Source organism: Osmia lignaria, chromosome 7 (assembly GCF_051020975.1).
Source record: "Osmia lignaria lignaria isolate PbOS001 chromosome 7, iyOsmLign1, whole genome shotgun sequence".
Classification (NCBI taxonomy): domain Eukaryota; kingdom Metazoa; phylum Arthropoda; class Insecta; order Hymenoptera; family Megachilidae; genus Osmia; species Osmia lignaria.
In genome coordinates, this window is record NC_135038.1 from 4,687,608 (window position 1) to 4,713,764 (window position 26,157).

At 32.2% G+C, this 26,157-nt stretch overlaps 4 protein-coding genes across 12 annotated transcripts; 1 reads left to right on the plus strand and 3 right to left on the minus strand.

Moving 5' to 3' along the window:
• Positions 1–30: 30 nt before the first annotated feature.
• On the minus strand, positions 31–2,640 carry LOC117609557 (sphingomyelin phosphodiesterase 1). Its single transcript, XM_034336058.2, has 8 exons — positions 2,500–2,640; positions 1,995–2,305; positions 1,538–1,918; positions 1,299–1,471; positions 1,026–1,226; positions 567–912; positions 248–438; positions 31–171 (listed from the first exon to the last, which is right to left on the minus strand). The coding sequence occupies exons 1-8, from the start codon at positions 2,567–2,569 to the stop codon at positions 57–59; spliced, it is 1,788 nt and encodes a 595-aa protein (XP_034191949.2). The 5' UTR covers positions 2,570–2,640; the 3' UTR covers positions 31–56.
• Positions 2,641–3,928: 1,288 nt separating this feature from the next.
• Positions 3,929–10,125, minus strand: Nmd3 (60S ribosomal export protein NMD3). 3 transcript variants are annotated; one of them, XM_076689069.1, is made up of 11 exons: positions 9,479–10,125; positions 5,918–6,052; positions 5,695–5,845; positions 5,498–5,632; positions 5,326–5,434; positions 5,094–5,244; positions 4,851–4,993; positions 4,630–4,781; positions 4,451–4,566; positions 4,198–4,380; positions 3,929–4,124 (listed from the first exon to the last, which is right to left on the minus strand). In XM_076689069.1, exons 1-11 carry the CDS (start codon positions 9,538–9,540, stop codon positions 3,929–3,931), a joined length of 1,533 nt encoding a protein of 510 aa, XP_076545184.1. In that variant the 5' UTR covers positions 9,541–10,125. The 3 variants fall into 3 exon arrangements, with proteins under 3 accessions (XP_076545184.1, XP_034191951.1, XP_034191948.2); XM_034336060.2 differs by lacking the exon at positions 9,479–10,125 and adding an exon at positions 6,169–6,559; XM_034336057.2 differs by lacking the exons at positions 3,929–4,124; positions 4,198–4,380; positions 4,451–4,566; ... (5 more) ...; positions 5,695–5,845; positions 5,918–6,052 and adding exons at positions 6,793–7,095; positions 7,161–7,267; positions 7,342–7,458; ... (3 more) ...; positions 8,340–8,500; positions 8,576–8,916 and having other exon boundaries at positions 8,992–10,111.
• Positions 10,126–10,205: 80 nt separating this feature from the next.
• MED14 (mediator complex subunit 14) lies at positions 10,206–17,037 on the plus strand. Of its 3 annotated transcripts, XM_034336048.2 has the most exons (21): positions 10,206–10,350; positions 10,447–10,611; positions 10,687–11,079; positions 11,153–11,285; positions 11,367–11,540; positions 11,621–11,926; positions 12,013–12,671; positions 12,746–13,113; positions 13,191–13,610; positions 13,682–13,825; positions 13,911–14,054; positions 14,127–14,299; positions 14,377–14,571; positions 14,651–14,914; positions 14,979–15,225; positions 15,307–15,677; positions 15,761–15,919; positions 15,997–16,266; positions 16,357–16,620; positions 16,713–16,836; positions 16,898–17,037. In XM_034336048.2, exons 3-21 carry the CDS (start codon positions 10,931–10,933, stop codon positions 16,984–16,986), a joined length of 4,653 nt encoding a protein of 1,550 aa, XP_034191939.1. In that variant the 5' UTR covers positions 10,206–10,350; positions 10,447–10,611; positions 10,687–10,930; the 3' UTR covers positions 16,987–17,037. The 3 variants fall into 3 exon arrangements, with proteins under 3 accessions (XP_034191939.1, XP_034191940.1, XP_034191941.1); XM_034336049.2 differs by having other exon boundaries at positions 10,263–10,597; XM_034336050.2 differs by lacking the exon at positions 16,898–17,037 and having other exon boundaries at positions 10,263–10,611; positions 16,713–16,877.
• Tsp66E (Tetraspanin 66E) lies at positions 16,357–25,302 on the minus strand. 5 transcript variants are annotated; one of them, XM_034336073.2, is made up of 11 exons: positions 25,062–25,302; positions 20,746–20,831; positions 20,481–20,579; positions 19,984–20,112; positions 19,837–19,911; positions 19,656–19,763; positions 19,414–19,578; positions 19,184–19,325; positions 18,930–19,002; positions 17,461–18,428; positions 16,357–17,037 (listed from the first exon to the last, which is right to left on the minus strand). In XM_034336073.2, the coding sequence occupies exons 2-9, from the start codon at positions 20,803–20,805 to the stop codon at positions 18,968–18,970; spliced, it is 813 nt and encodes a 270-aa protein (XP_034191964.2). In that variant the 5' UTR covers positions 20,806–20,831; positions 25,062–25,302; the 3' UTR covers positions 16,357–17,037; positions 17,461–18,428; positions 18,930–18,967. The 5 variants fall into 5 exon arrangements, with proteins under 5 accessions (XP_034191964.2, XP_034191961.2, XP_034191965.2 ...); XM_034336070.2 differs by having other exon boundaries at positions 17,461–19,002; XM_034336074.2 differs by lacking the exon at positions 18,930–19,002 and having other exon boundaries at positions 25,062–25,301.
• Positions 25,303–26,157: the final 855 nt, after the last annotated feature.

The following is a 26,157-nucleotide window of genomic DNA, read 5'->3' on the forward strand; positions in this document are numbered from 1 at the left end:
TATTTTGTAATTAAATTGCAGTTAATTTGTTTAATATGCATTTTTTTTGATTGGTTTTAAACGCAGGGCCCTACACTTTCAGCGGCTACAATTATTTTACATAAATATTGTTTCTTACAATTTAAGTCACAGCCTGCTTGTATTGACGGTTCCGCTTGTTTGAAAAAGTTTCTATAATTAAAAATTGGGTATTTAGATAAACTAAACTTAGTCTTTTATAATGTGATTTACATTTTAATTATCTTACCTGTAATACTTGTTTAAAAGTGTTTCATTTTTTGTTGCTGAAAAAAGCCAATTACTTAGAGATGTAGCAGATAAATCAAGAAGGCCATATTCCTTTTTGAAAGAATATGATTCATACCAATTCGGTCTTATATCAGTATACTTATTAGCCGAATTGAGATCATATATCCAGTTGTGGTAATCAATTACTGCCTATAAAAACAATTCTTATTATACACAAAAAAAAAATAATTAAGAATTTACAGGGTAAATATAAATATGTAAGTACTTATCAAATTTTTTCAGAGTTCGTTATATGATAAAAAGGAGATAACACTTACATAATTGCCACCATCTACTGTGTAAACTTTATAATTTGGGTTCAATCTTGAATAAGTGGTAATACTACCACCATTCCAGGCAACATTTTTGTACATAGTATCGGAATTATAAAATACTACTAGTTCGTCGTTATGAGTATGTCCATTAAATTCAGCCTTAATTAAATGAGAAAATCTATAAATTATTTTTACATATTCCCGTTTCCATGAATTTAAACAACTGTTGCTGTTAGCAGGGATATGAGATAAAATGTGTACGAATTCTCCGTTTTTCTCTGCATTAAGAAGAGTGTCTGCAAGCCATTGCAATTGATTGGCAGGGTATTTTGGATCATACAAAAGCCACCTGAATAAAAAAATGCACGAGAAAAATAAAATTTGAAGAAGAAAATTATTTTGAACTTAGGTAATTACTTTTTTTCTATGTATCATAGGTAGTATGATTCATTCTTTACATACCAATTATAAGAGTAGCATATATTACTATTTAAGGCTATAATCCTGAATCCCTTTTTAGGGGTGAAGGTATAATATCCTCCTTGAAGGATAGTAGATCGCGCAGATTCTGGTAACCATTTATAATTAATCCATAAATCTGCCAATAATTCATACACCCAATTTGTAGTTAAATGATCTTCTGTGATATATTCTGGTGCAAATCTTTACATGAATCAGAAAAGTATCATTAAAATTACTTACTAAAATTTATATTAATTTTTATAATTAACTTACTGATTTACAGGATGTGGTTCGTGGTTTCCAAAAATTGGATAGATCGGAATGTTTTTAAAAATAGCTTGAATTTTGTTATAGATTTTTTTCAGACTTTCTATATTTCCTTCTTTTGAAGTCTCCCATATTCCATGGTCTATTATATCACCAGTAAAATATATATAATCTATATCCTGAAAATTGAGGAAAATGTAATTTGATGTAAGATTGAAATTGGTTACTGTTCAATTAATCGATACCTTATGAGTATCATTAATATGAGTCAAAGCATCGACAACGGCATGCCAAGGGGTGTCACAGGGTTCATAATCTCCCCAAAATCCAGCTAATGAATTCTTATTAGTTTCATTTCGACCTTTCCTACAGCAAACTGGTTCTCCACATTTTGCATTACTATTTGGTTCATAAAGAGGATCATAATGAATGTCCGTTAGTTGCAAAATTTTTAATTTATTCGTTGTATAATTATCGGCAATTGCTGTGCGAGAATCGTTATTTATATTAATGGTCCAGTCAAATTGGGGATCGTTTAAAGGACAAGATTTTGATTCTAAGACAACACCACAAATCGTATCAGCCGTCAAATTTGGTCTAGAATCCACTATGTACAAAATAATGGGCTGTAAAAGTAATAAAAATATTTGTAGATTCATATTGTACGTAATATACATGTACAAAATGTAAAATTAATAGTACCAAATTTAGCGCGATGGCTCCTTCGCAAACTCTTTTCTTTTGAATATTCAGTAACACGCATAATGTAGTCACTTTCTTTTTAATCTTTTCTTCAGACATGCCTTGTCGTCGAAATTCCATAAATGTTCCCACTATACTTGTACATGTTGTACAAATTGCAGCACCCTTGTCTGCTTTGAAAGTTCTCCAATCGGAGTTTTGAAGTTCCGTAGGAATTTTTAATAAATCTATCATCTCCTTGAACGCCTCCGTTTCCAGATTCTCTTTTGCCCATATTTCGATTTCATTTCCAAATAACGATGCATTTATGTCTGGCAATTCATCAATTTGTTATTTATTTATTTCAGAAGATAAATTTGGAAATGAATCACAGTTTTTTAAACAATGATCTTGTTTTACTTATCAACAGTAGGTATTTCAACGCGGGTAAGTATTTAAAATATGCCTAATTCTACTATTAATTAAGATATTCATTATTTGAAATCATTGTATTATTTTAGCATACCTTCTATCTTTTGATTAATGCCATTGACCGTCAACAGTAACACGCAAAATACAATACAATTAAACCACATTATTGCTAGATTATCCACTCCCGTTGCGATTGATACTAATCCAACTTGCTGTACCAATCACGCTTTTATCTTCTTAGCTTGCTGCCTGATAAGTTTCGTAATTACTACCTTGAAAAGATTAATTTACAAAGATTTCAAAATGTCGATGACAAAGTATTGATAGTGTCGAAGATTAATTATAATTATCTGCAGTCAAAGAATACATCCAAACCCCCTTCGCCCTGGACGTGCCATGTTTAAACGTGTGATACATATTTGACAAACTAGTTTTCAAGATGTGTTTACAAATTTACTAATTTACAGTGAAGGAAACTTGTTTGTACCGGAAGAGATTAAGATACGGTCGGTTTTTGGGACGACCCAAAAGTTGACCCCATCGGATATCCCTCAATGTACCCTAATACTTTTTTATGCACAATATTTTAAAGAAAAAATCTCGGTTAAATTAAAGCCTAGATAAAGTTATTGTTTCATCTAGCAATCACTTAAGAATTGCTTCCCTTTGCGCAATATCTATCCGTATTGAAAAATTCAATCACCCGATTATTAATCGTAAAAGAAAGTAAATGTTTATCCGAGATATCCAAAGATAAATATCATGATCTGTTGCTTCTTCTATAGTTATCTCAGCTTAGATTATTAAAGAAACACTTCTGTTTTCAAGTGCTTATTTCATCAAACTCTCCCCTTCTTCTACACACATTGGGCTGTGATTGAATTTATGTTAGTAATAAAATATGAAAAATAATCTTCATAAACTGGTATTAATAAATGAGAATATGTACAAATGTAATCGTTTACCTCTGTCACATTTACAAAAAGAAACGACTGCAACTGCTTAGTCAAAAAGGTACTTTTACTTTGACTTAACAAAAGAAACTACAAAGTAGTTAGTCTGGCACAGTATTTGAATATTTTACCAAACATTAACACACACAAGAAGTGAATGTTGATTATCCCCTTAGGTGCAAGAGCGATAAAATTAAGTGGGTCGTACATGTCCTGCAGGTTACAAGAGGATTAACATATTTGTTGCTCAGCACGCGATATCGTGTGTCCTAATTGCTTGACAATAAAAGATTCCTTGTGTTTCTTTGATGATGTATATCTTTACTCAAAGAAATCTCAATCAGTATCGTAAAAAATCTGCGATACCATTTATTCATTTTTCACTCTTTACGAAATCATGAGATAGCAGTTGATTTTATTTGTTTGCATTTCTTCATTTAATCTTTTACTTTACCTAATTACAATTCTGTCCTTCTTAATTAAAATGTCCTATCTACCATCATTTTTTTCAAGATAGGTTTCAAGTGGAAGCGAACGTAATTTTCATTACATTTTTATTAAAAATTTTTGTTATAAAACTTGCGGTATTTCAATATCATCAATCGCAAGATCATCAAGCATCTCCTCAAGAGTGATCTGTGGGTAACTAAGATCGGATAATTCATTAGTATCCACTGGAATTATTTTCTTACGATCTCTGAAAATGTTTATATTTTGTCTCATTTCCGGATCCTCCTCGATATCTTCTAAAAATTCGTAGTAATCGCTAAAACAGAAGAAAAATTACATAATGTATTCTAATTTAACATTGTTACAATGAAGAATATTGTTTTACATACTTATCATCAGTAGCCATGCTGTTTTCATCCTGAACCATATGTTTCAATTTCCAAGCTCTCATTCTACGACGTGCTGCTCTGTCATTTGCGTAACTCTTCTTTATTAAAAGTACGTCTGGTACTAAGTCTTTATTTAGTAACTCGAAATTGTCGTCATTAATGTTACTTTCACTAAGAGCATACCTACAGACAAAAATCGTTTCGTAACTCTCTAATGATAATGGCTTTAGTCATTCATTTGCTATCTTTTTACCCTAAAGCAGTGTCACCAGGCTTTAATATGTGACCAAGATGAGTACGCGTATGGATCGGATTATCGTTTATTCCTAAATCACAACTTCTAACCAGCCATACATCCGCAATGACATGCTATAAATAAAGAAAAAATATAATTTGATTCCTATTACAAACAATGCAATAAATATTATTTACCTTGGTGGAAATACTTCCTTGTCCTGGAAAGAATCTTCTATCCTTAAATTTTATTGGTTCAATATCCATCACTGTATATTCTACTAACTGTTTTGGATCACAAATACTATTGAAAGCATGTCTCCAATAAACTGTTGCATTTATTTCTGCAACTAAATTAAAAAGATTTTTATTTAACAAGTAAATTTTAAAGATTCAAAAACATTTGAATTTATACATACTTTGTCCAGTTGATGCATCAATTAAGTGCACGGAATTTGTAACTTTGTATACTAAGCAAATGGAATTTATCCCTCCAAGTTGATGACTTAACTTCTTTGAAAGACATACTACACTATCTCTGGATATTGGAACTATCTCCACACTGCAACAGAAATTAAAGACTAATGTAATAAACGAGAAGCAACATTTAATTGTAAATAAATTTGAATAAAAATATAATTATTAATACATATACGTTTTACCTGTATGTAAATTTGTAATTGTATATATTGCTATGAATATCATGTGATATCAATTTTTTCGAATGATCATAACGGCACGGTATTACACTCGAAAGAAAGTCGACCATTTTTCGTGCTGCTGCTTCATTTGCAAAAAAGAAGTCTAACCCCTCTATAAAAATTTATAACGTTGCTTTATAATCATAATACAAATTTTACTTCCTTGATATTCTACAATTACTTAATTAATTACCATGAATAGGTTTTATACCCAATGTTTGTTCATGTGCCTTATACTTCAAAATTAATTGTTCCAAATAATAAAATGTTTTCTTATTTATTGCTCGTTGTCGTACTTGAACCTATTGTAAATAAATTACAGAATAAAAAAATAATTTATTAACAAACTGTTTTATAAAACTTACCAAAGCACGCCAATAATCTTTTGCTTCTGTTCTATGACAATCTTCGCACATTTGATGATTTACTGTAAATTCAACAATAAATACTTGTTGCAGCACTGCACCACCCATTACCTCAGCCTGTACTGTTAATTTTATCTAAAAACATAACACAGTAATTAAATGATTTCTTTATAACAAAATAATTAAACAAAATATACCTTTAATCTCATAGAATGTGGCTCTGTCCATACAAATCCAGCATCAATTAATTTCAAACGATTTAAACCCTTTAATTTTTTTAAACATAATGTTAATAACTCTCTGGATTCTAAAGATGCATGAATCCATTCTGCAGGTGGTTGCAAATACCTGAAGAAAAATTTCAATTTAGAATAAAACAAAAGAAACATGACTAAATATATTTTCTTTAATTAATATTACCTTTCACATCCCTTACAAAAATGTATTGTTGCTTGTTTTGGAACATTTTCTGTAATATCAACCTGAGTTCTTAAACATGCTACACAAGTGTTTGCTGGATTGGGTTCTATACCAATGCCACACATGCAACATAATCTATAAACAAAATAATATTATATATAAATTTAATAATATAATGTATTGTAACATTAAATATTAACGCATTAGAACTTTGAATAAATTCTGAAATATTTAAGGTTACATTTACGTACACCATTGCTTCTTGCTGAATAGGTTCTTTCAACAGTTCCATTATTTACAGTTAGTTTTATCAAATGCTTTGGAAATAGTTTAATTAAATACACTGGGATAAAATAAACAAAACTACGAGATTTATATTAAATCTTAGCCACGTGTGATCTATCATTAATTGCAGGTTAGAAATACAATACTTTGCAGTCAGTTGCAAAAGTTCTGAAAAATTCCTGGAGAGGTCAGTGTTATCTCTTCAGCTTTTATTGCTATTTACACAGAGAAATATCATATTAAAAATTTGTATACATAATCACCTGAAAGTAGATTACCTCAAAGTTATTTTGTATAAAATTATAAAACATAATAATTTGTAAATTTGTATATTTTCTTTAATAAATTAAATGTGTATTCTTTATGCAATGAATGAACGATTGAAAAGCTAATTTTCTTTATTTCGAAAAATCACAGTAATTATCAGTTCATAACTCACATATTATACAAAATATTTAATACTACACAACTGAGTTAATTTGATGAAAGCAAACGTTGTTAATTGTAGTTTTTCACTTTAATTTGAAAGTTATTACATTTATATATTAATGTTTAAGTCAAACAATTAACAATACGAATACCTAAAACGATATAGGAAGTTTTTGAACTATTAATAAAAAACTTGACTCCTAATCAACAAATTATTAAGAAAACATTTTATGTAAATATTTTAGGAGTATGATAATTAAATCTTCTAAAAAGTCTGCAGGCTAAAAAACTGTTCTTTTTAATACTTTAACCCTGATTAAGTCCTGGTCCATGAAGTTCGATAAAACTCTCTAAAGAACGTGGTACATTTCCACAATAGGACAAATTGTAAGCTTTTACTACTTTTGCCGCCATACATTTTAACGATAATTTCGTCTGCGTCCTGAGTATTATTTCTACCACACCTGTATAATATTAATATGTATTTTTAAACTTTTATATATCTTTTCATCTTGTTTAAATGATATACCTTTGGTGACAGCATCGTACGGAGTTTTTCCACTGCTGTTTACAGTATCCATATGTGCTCCAGCTTCTATAAGTTCCATAATAATGGAGTGAAGAGTCATAAAATCACTAAAAAACAAAGTCAAAAATGTCTATATAAAAATATCCAGTAAGTACAAACAAGAATTAGGAGTTAATCATACCTGATCGGTTTCCTGTAGCTAACTATAACATGTAATGGTGTATTTCTTTCATTATCCATAGCATTTACATCAGCACCACAGCGTATAAGTAGTTTCGCTGTTGCGGCGCATGGAAACCTGTAAAATATTTACTTTTAGAATCTTATTCCAACACAAAACAAAATTTATGTTCTCATATTTGTTCACGTTTTATCGTAATTTCGTTAAGAAACTTACTTGCAAACATCGTTAGTATGAAAATCATCAACGGGAGTTTCAGCATTTACTGCGAGATGTAGTAACGTTTGGCCATCCTTCAAACGTAATTGCAGAGCACAGAGTTTATGAACTAAATGACACGCTTTATTTTTATCTTGCTCGTCATACCTATTTCCATTTAACGTTAAAAGTTTTGTTAATATTGTTAATATGTATAGCGTAGTTGTAATATTTGATTCCATTTCTTCCTGTAATTTTTCATTTAATTTAATTAAAACATCATTTCACAAACGGGACATTAGAGGATGGTTATCAGCTTACAATATGTTGTTCAATATCTTCCTCAGAATCGGGATTACCGACTTTCGATTTATTATGGCTCAGTTCGGTTACGCTAGCTTCTAAAACACTTAACACCTGAGAGAAATCAAGGTCTACTCCTACGTGTATCATTTGTGAAAATACCTATAAAGAAAATTGTTAAGTACAACAAACAAAAGAATAAGAAACAGATAAGTCGAACATTTTTGTAGTAGTACTATAAATACTTAAATACCTGTGCAAACCTCAGGAAATCTTTTACAACAGATATATTGTTTAATTGTTTTAAATACAGAGCATGAAGCCACAAATCTATACACTTATCGAACCTAGCGTTATCTGCAAAAACTGCTCCTCTAAATATAATATGATGTGGTACTTCTGGATTATGTTGTCCTAATATGACAAATAAAAAAAAATAAAAATACTTTCTGCAATTATTGATTATCTGTTTTCGAAATTATAGATATAATAAATACCTAATATTCTTTCGCGAATAGATAATGATTCCATGTGAATAGCATTCTGATTGTATCTAATGCTTTCCAATTTCTCCGCAGTCTCGCATTCTTTCCAGTTATCATATGCTTTTATAGTTTCTCCCAATTTTTTATGGATAATATTTTCGGGATCGCTATATCTATGATACGCAAAAATTACATAGTTGATTTTTCGAATAAAATATTAACTTTATTTTATGAAATAGTATATCTACCTAAGTTTCATTCCTTTCCATAAATATTTATATGCCTTTGTTAGACAGTAACTGCCTTTATCATTGGCATAAGAAGCACCCAGAAGTTCGTAAGCTTCAATTGTTTCCTCCTTATTAACTCTTGCATGTTTGATTAAATATTCTACAACTTCTGCTTTGGTACGTTCTGCTGCTGCTATTAATGGTGTCATTCCACTAACATTCTTTGTCATCTTTGTTCCATACTGTAGTAACTCTGCTACTATATTAGTATGCCCACATTCTGCAGCTAAGTGCAATGCAGTAGCACCGCAGAGTGCTTTTTCATTTGGATTTGCACCTTTTTGTAAAAGAAATGTAACCTGTTTTGAAAACAATTAAAATTATTAAGATTATAAGTATAAATTAAATAAATTCTGATATAGAATTACACTTACTACATCCAAGTGTCCTTTATATGCAGCAATCATTAAACATGTATTGTTAAACTGATTTGAAATATTTATATCTGCATTATGTTCTATTAAATATTTAACTACATCTAGTCGTCCGTCAAAGCAAGCTGCTCTCAAAGGAGTAGAAAGACTTTTAGTAGGATGATTGACATTTGCACCTGCTTTTACTAATGTCTTTACAACTGTCAAATGTCCTGCACCAGCAGCACACCAAAGAGCGCTTGCTTTTTCAATAACATATCCATCAAATTTAACTGTTCCTTCTTGTTCTAAGTCAGGTTTAAATTTATCCAATAATATTTTAACTACTTTGTCATGACCATATCGTGCAGCTATAATTAAGGGTGTACATTGTTGTCCATCTTCTTCCAACACTTTTTGATTAATCAAAAGATTAACTTGTTCAAGTGATTTACTGCTAAGAAGATCATAAAGAGCAATAGCCATACCATCTTTAGCAGCATAATACACTCTTGTCAAAAGTGAATGTGATAATTCAATTGAATCATCACTTGAACTGACAGTTTCCATTTTTATGTTTAATATAACTTCAATAAATTCGTTTTATATAATAAACATTGTATAAAGTCACATTCACCGTAATTCTTTCTTCTCAACGAAAATTGTCGATGTCATTATAACCTCGAGAATTCTTCACAATACACGTCGCATTTTAAGGAAAGGTCTACAAGTTATTTTAAGAACATACAAAAATATAACGATATTGCTGCATTAAAAACAACCTTTCACTTCATTTAAATCTTATTTAGTGTTGATGCAATTTATTGCTATATACTTTATTTATAACTGCTTAATAGTTATTTTATTTTTAAGTCATCTTTCTCATTTTAAAAACATCTAAAAGGAAACTTATAAAACAGATACTTATTTCTTTGTAACTAATCCTCATACTAATTGACACTCTAATCACAATTCTGGCAAGATTAATGAAAGTAAACAAGTAATATCTAATTTAAAAATCTGTATGAAAAGTCTATACTCTACAATACGTATGAATACGTAACTGCGAAGATCCAAATATAAATACAATAATTCTTGGAATTTTATAAATTTTTATTCAATGGTAAAGTCGTACACCGGGCACGAGCATTATGACCCAACTCTGTTCGATATGTGACCGGCTTCACATGGTTTCCGATTTATTGGCGAATATTTCTATGATTTCATGAACCATGGTTTAAGATTCAAACCAATGGCAAACGCACTGTCCAAAACCATAATTCATGAAGAGCTGTAGAAATATTCGCCAAAAAACTGAAAATCATATGAAGTCGGTCACTTATCAAACGGAGTTCGGGCACACCGTTTTGCTATTTACTTGTATTATATGTTTAAATTTATAAGTATTTTATTGTAATTTATAATCGTATTACCAATATCATGCAAATTTATTTATACAAATAATTATTTTTTTAGTGCATACGTTGTATAAAGGAAGAATGACAGCAGCCAGATATGATCGAAAAATTAAAAAAGTGTTTCATCTAGTTTTTCAGAGTTTGTGATCTGTTTAAAAAGGGGCTACTTTCACTCTCTATTGTATTGTCGTAGCGTATGAGGTTGAAAAGTAGGTGTTTAGAGGTAAAATATTGTTTGTTTAATGTTATTAGTTTTCGTGTTTCTTATTCGTTATTAACATATTTTCATTATTTATAGGTGTATTATAAAAATGAGTAATCAACATTTCTATACATTCAAATAACAATTTTGTGATTTTGATACAATATACTGGAGACAATTAATATAAACCAGTTGACAAATATTAATAAAACAACCATATAATAATATGTGTATTTAAAATAATGCAATATATGAATATTATATTGAGCCTACAAATCAGTATTTAAAAGTATCAACATTATTATTATAATTTTGGTAATTCATTAAAATATAATATAAAATGGCTCCAGTGCCTTTAGAGGGTCATCAGACCCCTGTAACTAATAACATCCCACAAGAAGGAAATCGTGGTGGTTCTATTTCTCTTGGCATGCTCATTGATTTTATAATACAGCGTACTTATCATGAACTCACAGTTTTGGCTGAATTGTAAGGAAATTTATAACTGCATCAAGTGGAAATTAATCAGAAGAATATAAACAAAAATGTAATATGTTTACAGATTGCCTAGAAAAACTGATATGGAACGTAAGATAGAAATTTACAACTTTTCAGCAAGAACCAGACAGCTGTATGTACGATTATTAGCATTGGTTAAATGGGCTAATAGTGCTTCCAAAGTTGACAAATCTGCGGTATTCTAAGAATTATTATTTTAGTACAATTAATTTAATATCTATGATAACTATATGACTAACAAAGAATTTCTTTAACAGCATATAATGGCCTTCTTGGACAAGCAATCACTGCTTTTTGTCGATACAGCCGACATGCTTGCGAGGATGGCTCGAGATACGTTAGTACACGCTAGATTACCTAATTTCCACATTCCTGCCGCGGTTGAAGTTCTTACAACTGGAACCTATAGTCGCCTACCGGCATGCATAAGGGTAATCGTAATTTACTACTATTTACCACTATATTGATCGAAAAGGTTTTTAAATTCTACATCATTTTTCTTTTTTAACAGGAAAGAATTGTTCCTCCGGATCCGATTACTCCGGCAGAAAAAAGAAGTACGCTTCAAAGATTAAATCAAGTAATTCAGCATAGATTGGTAACCGGAAATTTACTTCCACAAATGCGTAATTTAAAGATCGAAGCAGGAAGAGTAACATTTCTTGTGGAGCAAGAATTTTCGGTATCGCTTACGGTAATGGGAGATGGTCCGACGGTACCATGGAGATTATTAGAGCTGGAAATTTTAGTATCGGATAGGGAAACAGGAGACGGAAAAGCTTTGGTGCATCCGCTACAAACTCGCTATGTGCATCAAGTATTGTTTTCTCCAATAAATTATTATGCTATTAAATATCTTTTTCTAATTACTTTGTATTAAAATGAAATGATTTTAATTGTAAGGTGGTTCAATTGAGATTGGCGGAAAGTTCAAATCCATTATCCGAAGTTTATCATATTTTACATTACTTTTGCCAATCACTGCAACTGGAAGTACTTTACTCTCAGACGCTACGACTGATACGAGATAGATTGGACGATCACATTCACGTTGATGAATATACACCAGGAAAATGTCTTTCTGTGTCATATTGGAGGGAATTAACTAGTAAAGATCCTCGATCTGAATTGGGATATAAACTTACAGTGCAAGTAGATCAACACGATCCTGCGAGGCCTCTCGCGATAGTACACGTTCCATCTTTAGGTAGTAAAGAAAGTGAAATAGCAGACAGAGCGATCAGATCGGATCAGTTATCGATGGAATGTTTACTGGTACACACAATTTATGTACGTACTAGAAGTAGATTATTAGATCTGAAACAAGAACTACAAACAATGTTGAAAGATGTTGAGTGTACCTTGGCTGGTTCGCCTGCGATCCTTTCTGTGCCAATCTTGCAACCTTGCTTGAGAGCAGAACATTTATTAGTTACCGTTGATACTCACACTGGAATGTTGCAATGTCATGTGCCTCAGTACGAAGCACCTTTGGTACCCGAGTTGACTGCTGCTTTAAACGGTGATCATTCTCGTCTTCCAACCTTAATATCAGAGCTCAGGTAATACTGTATTTTATATTGTACATAATTTTAGTTTTTACTTATCTTTCTATGCGCTTCATTTGACATTGCAGATTTTGGATCACACAAAGAAGGTGCGAGAAAACGTTGCAGCATCTTCCAGCAACTTCTCACGAACGTTTACCGGTGCTCCTTCATCCTGATCACCCGATATCAAAGATTAGTAGACATCGTATGTTTGTCCAGCTGCATCGACATCCTACAGTAATTTTGATAGTAGCATTTAAAGAAAAGGAAACTTCACTGTGTGAAATCGAGTGCTCGTTTTACCTGGCAGTAGTAAAGCACAGTTCCATAGAAGATGATCCTCACGATGATAGTATTGAAACAGAGATCCCAAAGATGTACTTGAAAGTACAAAGTTTAATTGAATTTGATACATTTGTCATAACTCATGGTCCCTTTACTAGCGTCGATAATGGTAAATTTTGTCTGTTTATAACATTATAATACGATAGTATTTGTATTTTTATAAGAAAACTAATAAATTCGTTACAGAAGCTACCGAGATAAGTGCTAAACGAAGAAGTGCGGGGCCCAGTGGAAGAGCCGATACTGGTACAATATTACAAAATAGAAGATCCAAACAGCCTGCGTATTTTATTCCAGAATTAGCCCATGTGGTTGCTCTCTGTGACGAAAGAATACCCTTTGTAACGTTGGCACAAGAGTTAACTAGAAGAGAAATAGCTCATCAGGGACTTCAAGTAGAAGCAAATGCTACTGCATTAGTATTAAAATTAGTTCAATTACCTGCCCCTTCTGCTGCAATAAGTTCCAGTAGCGCGTGGTACGCGCTTCTTAAAAGATTACTTAGCGTTTCAATTAGAGTCCAGGGTAAGGGTATGGCTAAAACATGGATGGCTGAATTTGTGTTTTATGGTAGTCCCTTATCTAGTAGTCATCCTAAGGAACAAGGTAATTTGTTATTAAATATTTCATTTAATCTATTTAAATAATTTATAACTAATCGTATAATTTTGTATTAGGATTAAGGAGACCAGTATACTTTCAGTATGAAATGGGAACAGCAGATACTGTGTCACGTACAGTAGATGCATTACTTAATGATTGGGCACAAATTGTACACCTGTATTCTCTTGTACATGATTTAGCTGAATATTTCAAAATGGGTACAGTTTATAATTTTATGGAAAGCAAAAAATATTTATATGAAAAAATACAGTAATAATTAACTTAATCATATATGAATTGCAGAAAAGTATAATTTGCGTAACATGGTCAGTATAAAGTCATACAATTATAGTAAATTAGTGTTAACCTATGGTCCTAATCGTGGAGCCACCGTTACTATCCAATGGAGTATCGATGATAAGGCTTTCAAATTAATTTTTGGAAGAAGTAACTATTGTTTTATAATTTCTATTAATTAATTTACCTTTATAAGAAATTATCAACATTTTTATTATATAGGTCCAATGAGTACTGCCAGTAATGCTCATTCAATTATGAAGGAACAACTTGAATCTCACCTAAATAGACATAGAAATTTAGCACAACTTATACATATTCTTCATGAAACACTTCAACCCCTTACATCAATTAGTAAATTACCCACAATTCCACAACTTTGTGTCTATAATTCGGTATGATTTTAAGATGACCTGTTAATACTTTTCTTTCAACAAAGATTCGATATTATAAGATTATTTATTTTTTACAGAGACCTCAAGTACCGGTGCAAACTTTTACTATTATGCCACAGTGTGTAACTCTAGTCAGAATTGCATATCAAGGTATGTACTGTTTGGAACTACGTTTACGAGGAGGTGGTTTAGTAAGTTTGCGAGATGGAGCCTATAGCCGTTTTGATAGGAGTTACGTCGTTGATGAATTTACTCCAACCCAAGGCCTTAAGGTATCGTCGTATTCTTTATACTCTAAAATGATTTACACGGTTCATTTTGTTATTATAATTATTTGTTACCATTGCATAGGCATTTCTATCCAAATACGTGGACGAGAGTGCAGTTTTTCGTAGAAGATCTCAGTCAGAGGATGATAATCCTCCTTCTCCTGTGACAATGGATAGCGATGGCGGTAGTGGTAGTGGGAACGTAGGTTTCTTAAGTCATCATAGAAGTGGGCCACAATCGCCTGCTCAGCAGAGAGATGGTTTAAGATTTCATCCTCCGCTTACTCCACCTTCTGGTAGTAATCCTCATACTCCAGCCAGTCCACATACTGCTAATATCTCACAGGTAATTTATTCTACGCGTGTTCAACAATAAATTTGCCAAGTTATTCATTCATTTTTCTTTTCAGACGAATCAACATCAGAGTTTTGGAAGCAGCCCAGCCACTTCTTTCAACTTGGCTTCACCACCCTCGCTACCGCCTAACACACCTAACATGTTGCCACATCCTTCACCAGGTTCTGGATTAGTCGCTAACAGTCCTCTTAATCCAATGCACGTCCCAAGTCCAGCTGGATTAATGCCAACGTCTTCGCCAGGACCTTGCAGTAACGTTCAGGTGGGCCACTCTCCTGCAGGATCATTCATGCAAACTGGTAAGAAATAATTAAATGCAAATTGAATACTGTTAATTGAGTCTCTTGGGAGTTAGCATCAACTTTGTTCTTTACATTTAGGTCATATAGATGGAAGTCCCTTTCCATCTTCCCAGAGTATGGCTTCACCAGCGGCATCTAACTGGCCAGGATCGCCCAGTGTACCTAGACCATCTCCAGCGCGACCTGCGCAGAGTCCAGGACATGCTGCGTTACACAGTCCTCAAGCATCTGATCATAAAACTGGAACACATATTTCAAGAGTGCTTCCACAACGTTCATGGGCCGGCGCTGTACCTACTCTTCTTACTCATGAAGCTTTGGAACTGCTTTGCTGTCCCTCCCCACATCCATCTGGACTTTCCGGCCCTGATCTTTCGCCACTCGAAAGATTTTTAGGATGCATTTACATGCGCCGACAGTTCCAACGATTCATTCAAACTGACGATTGTGTACGAATTTCAGTTTTAATTCAATCACATATTACAGTTTCAACAACGTAATTATGAAACTAAATTTTGAATAATATTTCCAGCTAACTGCAATAAATAGTACAGAACCAGGAGTAGTACATTTCAAAGTTGAAAGTCTTCAGTGTCGAGTTGGTTTAAATCCACAACACTTACAATCACTTCATATTAAAGTGCAACCTCTTCCTGAACATAAAGATCAATGGACGCTTGAAGAATTACAAGTAATTTCTGTTTTATAATTGTTACATTTTAATTCTTTTTGATTTTACTCTATTTTGTTTTCTTTTTTATTTTACAGATTATAGAGAAATTCTTTGATACAAGAGCAGCAGCTCCGCCATATAAACCAAATACACTTTCTGGTTTTGGTAGAATGTTAAACGTTCCGTTTAATGTTCTGAAAGATTTTATACAAATTATGAAGTTGGAATTAGTACCTGGATTAGCGCAACAACAACAACTTAAATGGAACGTACAATGGTGTTTAAGGATTCCTCCTTCTGGAACTCCAATTGTACCTACTGGTATGGCAGCTGTGCTTGTTTGCAGAAATAAAATTCTATTCTTTGTAAGTATTCGCATTAAAAGATTTCAAGTTATTCTATTATCAAACGGTACAATAGCAGACCTAATCCTTTCTAAAAATTATCTGTTTCAGTTGCAAATAACAAGGATTGGGTTACCGTATCAAGGAGAAACACCATCATTGGTTTTACCATTAGTCTACGACGTTAGTACAAATTTAACACAGTTAGCTGAAAAAAGAGACCCTAGTCCAGCTTCCGCGATGGCTGCTGCATCTTTACAGTTGAAGAGATTTGCTGAATATGGTGCGAATCAATCCGAGTGTTCTCTCTTTCCAGCTGTTAGGGACCTGCTAGCTAATTTGACTCTTCCTTCAGAACCACCAGTTATGTCTCAAGTAAGTAAATAATATGTACTTAAAGTTATAACGTTTCATTCATAAATACAAGGATGTTATAAAAGGAAAAATGATTTTTTTTTTCTTTACAGGTTGTTCCATCGCCAGCTGGTGGGCAAGTAACACCAACACAGCAGATACAAAGTCCTGCAATGCAACTACATTCTCCCATGGCTGGAAATCAAGGTCCTCCACAGGCACCATATGGGATTCAAGGTATGCCTCCAGTGGGAATAATGGGTGGACCACCTCAATAGGATATGCTTTACTCTCCTAGTCCCCTCTGCCTGCCGAATCAGTCGACCTGGATCAACTGAATCGTGCTGTAGTGTCCGTCTCATAAATGTACAGTCTTCTTTTTCTTGAACGGACCGATTTGGGGATCTGTAGGAGAGTTCTTCTGTTGAAAAGCTTGTTCTGTAAAAAGTTAGTATAAATGATAGCTGTAAAAAGAAATGTATACATTTTGAAAACAGTTTTCATAGATTTATTTATGGATAGATGAAACAAATTCCATTTTAAAATGATTTATTTTTAATGCAATCTATGCGTCTGTATTTCAATTATCTTATTAGCATTATATTGAGGAATCAAAATGTTAATTAATAACTTTCTATATGTTTTATGAAAATATCAAATATTAAGTTTTAATATTTAGACTTCGATAAGTTTAATGGTAAATTTAGCAAATTAAAAGATTGTATCTATGATAAGCAAATTCTTTTATTATTATAAAAATGACTGTGATACTAGTTCAAGTGTAAAATAAATGAACTTTATGGTTAGATATAAAATAATAGTTCAAAACCACCCATATATCTGAGAAAAACCATAACTTACACTCCTCTAAACATGCGACGCCGGTGAGTCGACCTAGTTTTGAAATTTCAAACGATAATTCGTTGAGTAGTTTGCGCCCTTTTCGTATAGATGGTGCCACCGTTTATCGGAATTCCGGTCGGTAACTCGTCGTGTAGTTTCCGCCATTTTTGTATAGATGGCGCAGTAATAGAAAAATTTAAAAATTATTACGAATTGACAATTTCTCTGAAAATTATTAATCCTTTTCCTGCAATAAAACAATTATTTATCACAACAGTTTTGTTTACTCTGTAATAATGCACTGTTTCATCTTTTATTTATTAAAAGATAATTTTTTCATATAATAGGATTTAGAGAACATTTTTCTTACAGAATAGAAAATTTTTATCAAAATTTGTATACATTATAAAACAATGCAAAATACAATATATATTATAAAACATTATACAATTTAATTCTCTTATAAATAGGATTACAATATACGTTATCTGTACACACTAATATAATATGGTAAATACAACTTAAAAAAATAATGCAATATTATATTCTGTGTCAATTATTTTATATGTACATACAAAGTAGTTCAGCGCAAGCATATGTAACTTTATCAAACCTTGCATCCTAATTTCTTTAATTTGCAAAATCAAAATTTGTATTAAATAAATGAATTTTCTAATTACATTGTCTGAGTTGTGAAATACTCTCCCTAAAACAACCGAAACAATGAGACTTAATTTGCTGAAATAATTACAATGTATTTATATGTTTGAATTTTTATTTATATATACTAAGATATGTCGAGATATTTGTTGAACTTTTTAAAAAAGCAACAAAATATAATAATGTAGATGGCGAAAATATGTATCCTGGGCTAGTTTCTAGTAAGCTTAAACGAATGTTTCACTTCTGTGAAGAAAGGAGCCACGAAGGTGCGAAGAGTTCGCTGTTTAGTGTATCGGGTCAACAGCAGCACCAACAAGTTAAAACTGCAAACGAAAATGTTTTGTGTGCGCGATGTGAATGCACAAATGATTGCGTGAACTGCTTAAGTTCGTTATCATTTAAAGTATTTGCAAAAATTGCACAACCGTAAGAAAAATATAAAAAGTTATACTACACTATTATACTACTGCGTAAGTATACAAAATCTACTTTCTCTAAGTTTTTAACTTTTTAAATAAGTAATTCTGTTTACATAACTGTAAATATATGAACTTATTACATAAATAACGATAATTTATTTTTAATATAATTATTATAAAACTTAATCAATTACAATTTCAATAACAGAAGATAGCGACTTTAATGATCATTATTCAAAATTATTTGAATTATGATTTCTATATTTCTTTTTTCTTTAACATTGATTCTTTTATCAAGAGAAAAATGATCGTACGTCCTCTTCGATTAAAAGAAAATAATTATACTAATTGAGGTTTACTTGAATTGGAAAAAGTTTCAAAGTAACTTAATTTTCTAAGTCTTACTTGAGAAATGCAAATACAACATCTCCGTTGTTGTTAATTCACCAAGCCTGTTTCGACGACATGTCGACGCAAGCTAAAAGAACGTTTTTATTAAGTTTTCACGAGAAACGTGTTTCAACTTCTTTAAATTGTCTTTCATAGAAAATAGTTCTTTCTAATCGTTCTTCGTGTTATTAGTAATTGTTCTTATTCACTCTTCCAATAGAATATTCATTTGATTCATTTAGAGGCGTCAGTGAAAAGTGCAAGCCTACCGTGTTGTGGTCGCCAATAACAGCAGGCTAGATGTAAAGCTAAAATGATGACCAGAATTTCGACAAGTGCTAGTCCACTCGCGACACCGATTACTATTGCCTTGTTCGCTTCGATTGTCCTCATTATTGCATTATAACAACCCTACAATGTACATATGCTACTTTTATATCTGTTTCTTAAATATAATTTATGCAAAAGATGTTTCCAAATCATATATTTATGTTCTGACCTGTTGATAATAGGAATTAGAAGAAGTGGGGTTGATAGGGCAGGTTGGATCTTTCAACATATTGTTTTCCTTCATACAACATGCTTCAGGAACGACTTTATCCGACGATGTCCAGTTTGCACTCTCTCTAAAGTCCAAATAATTATCTACTCCACAGCAATGAAGCTAAAATACACAAAATACATGATTTTTGATCTGTGGTATCTAGTTGAGTATACATTCTTCATTGAATTTTTAATAACCTGAGTCATTATACCATCCCAAGCAACTGTTACTGTTTCTGCTTTATCAATGTTACTGGCATAGTATTTAATTGTGGTCTTGAGAAAGTTTTGCGTAGTTTTTTCCGCCTAGAAAAACAGAAATAATAAGTATAAATTTCTACCTCTAATTAGATTGATACATCACAACAGAAAGACTTACATCCCCTTTAAGTCCAAAAGCTAAACCTACTGCAACACATTCCAGAATTAAGATCAGAAGAATAAGAACACCGTACTGTAATTCAAAGTATAATTATATTACGTGAACGTTGTTTGCCTTGTTTCTGATGGTAGTTATGTTACTTACAACGCAGAGAAGGCATCGAGATTCAAACATAGCTCCGCAATAACCTAAGAAACTAATCAGAAAGGTAAGCGCTCCTGCCAAAATCAAGATGTACGATATTATCTTGATGACATCCGCATCCGTTTTCGTCTACAAAAATGTAATTCAATTAAGTCCAAATACATTTTATAAATACATGTATATTCATTCAGTCGTCAGTTTCAATTTGAAAGAAAGAATAATATATTACGTAGACGTAAGAAAACGAAAACGATCAAAGTTAGCGAATAGAAAGTGGTGGGTAAGCATTTTTCTCGGTAGATAATTAATTGGTAACGCTTTCGTGTTGCAATCAACGAAGCATGGAATCTCCTAAACAAATTCTTTAACCAACAACAAGTGTTTAAACATCATCGTTCAATCTTCTTTACTCAGCTACGTTTCAATCGACGTTGTTACCTATCGTTAATCGTACAGAGTGAATAATTTGTTTCGGATAAAGTGTCTTTAAAGTTTACCAGAATATCTGACTGGTCAAGCTTGCCGATGACATCAGCAAAAGAACTGCTATCGGCGCACAGCCAAATTCCAACGGCCAACGCAGCTCCTCCGGCTACCTAAAAACAAAACAAATTAGTCTCTTCATCTTGCTAATTAATCTCTTAAAAGAAATAACATGATTTGCGCAAGGGAAACTCGATATCTTTACTCGGGAATGGAATGACGGATCTTCGCTAAAGCAGAAGAGTTGGGGGTGCAACGTGTTAACATCCATATACTTACAAAGAAAACGAAATTGAAAAAACAAAGAAAGTATTTGGCACACTGCGAAGCGCAGCCCATTTTCGCTTCCTTCGGTGTAACTGTATCTGTAATCAAAGAAAATAAATTACATTAGAATGAGAGATAAGAAATGTGATATAATTTTTCCTGAAAATCATTGGAAAGTTGTGAAAAATGCAAATAAAATACGGTCATGGTTACAAGTTCGTTATACAACATCAGGAATAAGGAAATATTTCCAACGAAACCCGGGAAAGATACAAATATTCTGTTTACTTTGAACCGTTTGTCCGAGGTAAGGGAAGATGTTGCTTCGCTGTCTGCAACGTCTTCGTGACGTCCCAATTACTCAATTAAAACATATTTGTCAGTTGAAATTATGCGTAGGCGGGAAACAAAGAGCTACGAAAATTGGCCGAATTAGGGCGAATTTCTGTTAATAAAGAAAACGTCTTTTGCATTTTTATTTGCATCTCGTGTCAGGGACAAACAAGTTCCATCTGTTATGAAATTCTCTATTTAGATTATCATAGAAATATTTTTAAATTGGTGTACACAGAAAAGAAATGAAAGTATCACGTTCAAAAGGATTTATATTTTCATAGAAGTGATAGCATTTTATGCATGACTTAACGGATTGATTGGTATAACTGTGAAGGAAAGTTAGTATCGTACGTTTCTACTATGAGAACACGTTGTTTATTGTTGCATTGCAGTATCAATATTCAACGAATCTCCAATCTGTAACTCTATTATGAGCGCAGTTCTAATTGCACGCGTTTAAAATCGCTCTGAAGCTTTTTACACGGTAGACAAAGCAACTACAATGAGCGTATTCGTGTCGAATGAAAATTTACACTTGCAAACCTTGAACACATTCAAGTAAGAAGAACGTACAGGGTGTCCCATGCAACTGGGCCAAGCTTTGAAACGATAGAAGATAGAGAAAAAATTCATTAAGAAAAATTAAACGGCGCCTGATGGAGCATCGCGCGGACACGTCTGACGATACCGGATGTGGATGCGTTGCAGAGATTTCGATGTTAAATCCAGTTGCATTGGACGCCTTGTATACGTACTCCTTACGTCCTTGGATTGTCTTCTACGTAATATAACAGTTGACAATCTAGTTTCTTCTTCCGTCAGCAGCTTACTATCCTTCCTTATTCATTATGCCTCTGCAAATGTATCATTTTGTTAATTACGTATCGGATACGTTACATGAGATCCATAAAATCTACAGTTTGCTTTAATGACAAAATTATCAGAAGTTCGTTGTATCTAACTTCCAGCTTCATGAAAGTGAGTGTTGAAATATAAAAATACGTACTATTACGCTACCTGCAACCAGTTATCGATTGAAAAAAAAAAACGTACTACAACGTCATTTAATTTTTTTGATCTAATACCGATATATTTTCCATACTACAAACTTTCACCCTTTTGATTCCACCAATTTTCTTACTAAAACCTGGAATATCTCGGTTCTCTTAGAATCAAAAAGGTAGATACTTTTTGTTAAGTACTCCAACCAACTAGTTGCACATATTAAAGGCCATTTGTTCGGCATTTAATTTTAGCAGTTCAACGAGTTTGACAACTTTCGATGATGACGCAATGCAAACTCACAAATGTGTATCGTTTTCTCGTTGCATAATGCACGGCATGCAAGCTTAGAATGCACTTACCCGAGAAATCCACGATCTCGGTAGCAGTGATTCATTTTTTTTTTCTTTTTTAATCACCTGCTTTCCGTACAATTAAAATAATTATTTCAAAAGGTAGGTACATTCTATTCGGAATATCAATGCTCGTGTTTACAGAATATCAGTGGTATTTCGATAGAATTCTCTATTACGTTAGAAACTAGGCATCGGAGAGAACTAAAATGGACACTCGTTACGAGACCGCGATGTAACTCGGTCTAATAGCTTCCTGATTATTTCGTGAGCCGCTCAGCTGATTTCCTCTCTCTCCTGTTACGATCATTTTAACCCTCCTTGTTACCGAGATCACGGCTTATTTCTCACGGAAAACTCAGATGATTCACGCGTTATTTGTTCGCGAATTAAGTAATAATAAGTGTATACGTGTAGAAATTACGTTGGTTCCAATTAAAAGTTTCATATTCGATCCTCTATCAGATAATATCGAGTCATAAAAGGGATTGAAATTTCAGAAATATCTGTGTATCACCCAATTTCTTAACGCATTACCTATCGCCCTCAAATAAAATAGATAACCACTATCGCCCTGTAACGTTTATTATTTCAACCGATGGCGTCGAACAGCCTCTTCGTAAGATTCTAAAAATTGTAGCATTCTAAAGGGCCGAATAGCAACAGGGCAAATCGCGATTATCTGCTTAATCATATAAAAAGATGTAGCGATAAGGTATAAGTAAGTATATCGGTATTAAATCTCTACAAGTGCCGTTCGTTGTAGCATACTTCGCTGATGTTTGTTCCAGAGGTGAATGCTATTTGTCGAAGACAGGGTGAAGCAACCCCTAGGGAAAACGTTTTCATTCAAGCCGGCTTAAGCACCTAACGTAACGAGGGCATTGACGTCCTACAAAGTGCATGCCGTGTGTTGTTATGGAGACACTACTCATCACAATACCGATTTTTCTTTTTCGATCAATTATGTATTGCTTTCCTATCCGTCGAAAACCTGAAAAATAATATATTTTATTTTATTCCATTAACGTTATTGAATTTGTTTATTTTTTTTTTTCCTTAATAAAGTTCCATATAAATTATTAACTTTGTTACCTTATTATATAAATAAAAATAGTTTCAACAGAAGAAAATGGGACTTTTAACGATTTCTTTTACGTGGACAGAAATAGATTCTCTGATGGACTAATTTTAAACTCCTCCAACATCTTCGAATTCCTAAGATTAAATAATAAATATAGTTTCTAATTAAAGCCTCTTTTCTTTATTTTATTTACAATGATGAATTCACTTTTTCCCTCTGAAAACGGACGTTCTGGGTTATGGTCACTTTGACCCGCAATTAAAACGTGAAAATTTAATCGTGAAAACTGCGTACGAACAACGGAATAGCAACAAGTGGTGGATAATTAGAGGGGAATAGATTTTATCAAAAAATATTTCTTTCTCAACCTCGTCGACCTGATCTTATCTCGATAGAATTTACATTCTGCGGGGAGATATATTGTCTCTTTGGATTATACACAGTGTACCGAAAATAAGCGAAAAATATAGAATAAAATTTCTTTATACGAAGTTTTGGTACCATATAAATTGATTACCACTGAGATTTATTATTTGTCAGTAAGATCTTTGAATCCACCATTTCTAATTTTTCCGTACTTTCGAATTTTAAACGACGCAAAACTACCGTCAGCAACGACGATTATTTTATTAATTTTATCGCATATTTTCAATTTATTATAAAATATTAATTTACATTTAAAAAAACTTAAATCGATGCCCTTTAAAGCATTTACTTAAACGATTACGTTAAATTATAACAGTGTCAAGTATTAAATTGTAAAATATGGTGATCTCAAAAAGAAGAAGATGACAAAGAGGAGGACAAATACCGTAAAATGATAGATAAAGAAAGAATGAGGATAGAGGGCAAAGGGAGAAGGGTAAACGGGAAGGAGGTTGGGAAGAGGGGGAGAGAGAGAGAGAAATTTCCAAGAGAAAGTCGTGTACCTCATTATAAAAAGAATATAAAACAGTAAATTGTCGTCTGAAATTTCAGCTGTATAAATTTTTTCATACTGAACAAAAAAAATGAATATATTCAATAAAAATATGATTATTTCGTGTGTACCGATATTATGTACGTAATTTTTATAAATATTATACAAAAAAATCTTATATATATAGAAAAAACTTAATTATCTGAACAGTTGTCATCTTACTATTAAGTAAAATTTTTAACCAAATAGATCTCTTTAAATCCTGAAAACGAAGATAGCAAAACGTTTAAAATATGTAAGAAACCGTTGTACGAAAATGTAAGGCGTCACTAAATACATAAGAAGACGAACTTATCATCAGAATAAGTGATTCTTGCGACCACATCAATGTTTTATTTTCGAGTCGTAAAATCACATGAATCATTAACTGTTGCTTCGAGATTCCTAAATAAATCTAATAAGGTCGTAGACAGAAAAGAAAGTGATTATATTTTATTTCTTCGTTAAAGATCTTTTACGTAAAGAACAACTGAACTGTAAAATTCCTACGTCGTATGACAATTAAGAAGCAAAAAACAATTATTCTTAACGAAAGATAGAGAAAGAAAGAAGGAAAAGATAATAGATTACTTACGTTTACGATGCTGCTGCACCTAAGATTCTCCAGCAAGAGATTTCCCAAAGCTTGAAGATTAGTACGAATAACACATTTCACACCACATCACTGTTTAATGCCACTATAAAAATAGAAGAATCGAGTTGTAATAATTTTACCGGCGTCATTCGTGCCAACAAATTCTTTTAGACACAAACAACCGAAGAGACGTCGTTACTCGACGCCGTTTGCCGCGCATCTACCACAGATACCTGTCGCGGTAGTCCTACCACCAATGGCGGCAACTATGCTGTGATTGGAGTACTACTGGCTAATCACCGATAAGCTTCTGAAGCGTTGAAAATTTCGCGCCCCTGCATAAAAATAATAAAATATTAGATATATTGTTGTAAATAAAGTTAAATTTCATTTTTTACTTACAAAAAAGATTACTTATTCAGTTAAAAAAGAATATCAATGCTTCATTCACAAATTTTAACTTTATCTTTATTTTAACATATTAAGCAAAACAATAAAATTAGTTAAAATCAAATGAAACATTTATATATATTTCACAACATATAATGGAATAATAGAACTGGTGGGATTATTCTTCTATTTGTTCCATTTTACTTACACATTTTCATGAAATCAATTTTGCATTTAGTTATTTGCGTACACGTTCAGCCTTTTTTACAAACTGTACAGATATTTATGATTATTTATTGATATCATTAACGTACATATATTTATTGCAAGTATTAGAAAATGTGACGTAATTTGAGTGTTGCTAATTAATAGTTCCTATGTACGTCACTTGTGCTTTATTGCACTTTTTAAGTTTAAATTAAAAAACAGTACTTTATTTATCTTTATTGCAGGATTATATTTTATTATTTACAATGATTTTTTGAAAATCATAAAACAATAACATATGTGTGTACGTAAATATAAATAAATATAAATTAGACTCCTTCAATTCAGTTTCTTATTATTATATATAGATTGAAAGTTACTTAAAGAAAACTTTCAACAATTACAGATAATTTTTCGACATTTCAAAGTTTATATATGTTTTTCTTTCCAATAGAGTTAATATCAAGTGGTATACAAGTGAAGTATTATCTACGTTTAT

What these genes read in the sequence shown, in the direction of transcription:
- LOC117609557 (XM_034336058.2), bottom strand. Translation starts at nt 2,569, where the DNA reads ATGTGGTTTAATTGTATTGTATTTTGCGTGTTACTGTTGACGGTCAAT. An exon ending in CATTAATCAAAAGATAGAAG is followed by an intron (nt 2,306 to 2,499) that starts GTATGCTAAAAT and finishes ATGAATTGCCAG; the next exon opens with ACATAAATGCATCGTTATTT. An exon ending in CAGTAGATGGTGGCAATTAT is followed by an intron (nt 439 to 566) that starts GTAAGTGTTATC and finishes TTGTTTTTATAG; the next exon opens with GCAGTAATTGATTACCACAA.
- Nmd3 (XM_034336057.2), bottom strand. Translation starts at nt 9,540, where the DNA reads ATGGAAACTGTCAGTTCAAGTGATGATTCAATTGAATTATCACATTCA. An exon ending in ATTTCCTGAGGTTTGCACAG is followed by an intron (nt 8,005 to 8,095) that starts GTATTTAAGTAT and finishes TTTTCTTTATAG; the next exon opens with GTATTTTCACAAATGATACA. An exon ending in AGCTACAGGAAACCGATCAG is followed by an intron (nt 7,268 to 7,341) that starts GTATGATTAACT and finishes TTTGTTTTTTAG; the next exon opens with TGATTTTATGACTCTTCACT.
- MED14 (XM_034336048.2), top strand. Translation starts at nt 10,931, where the DNA reads ATGGCTCCAGTGCCTTTAGAGGGTCATCAGACCCCTGTAACTAATAAC. An exon ending in AACTTTGTGTCTATAATTCG is followed by an intron (nt 14,300 to 14,376) that starts GTATGATTTTAA and finishes TATTTTTTACAG; the next exon opens with AGACCTCAAGTACCGGTGCA. An exon ending in CTCCAACCCAAGGCCTTAAG is followed by an intron (nt 14,572 to 14,650) that starts GTATCGTCGTAT and finishes ACCATTGCATAG; the next exon opens with GCATTTCTATCCAAATACGT.
- Tsp66E (XM_034336073.2), bottom strand. Translation starts at nt 20,805, where the DNA reads ATGGGCTGCGCTTCGCAGTGTGCCAAATACTTTCTTTGTTTTTTCAAT. An exon ending in TTTTCAATTTCGTTTTCTTT is followed by an intron (nt 20,580 to 20,745) that starts GTAAGTATATGG and finishes TTTTGTTTTTAG; the next exon opens with GTAGCCGGAGGAGCTGCGTT. An exon ending in TTGACCAGTCAGATATTCTG is followed by an intron (nt 20,113 to 20,480) that starts GTAAACTTTAAA and finishes ACATTTTTGTAG; the next exon opens with ACGAAAACGGATGCGGATGT.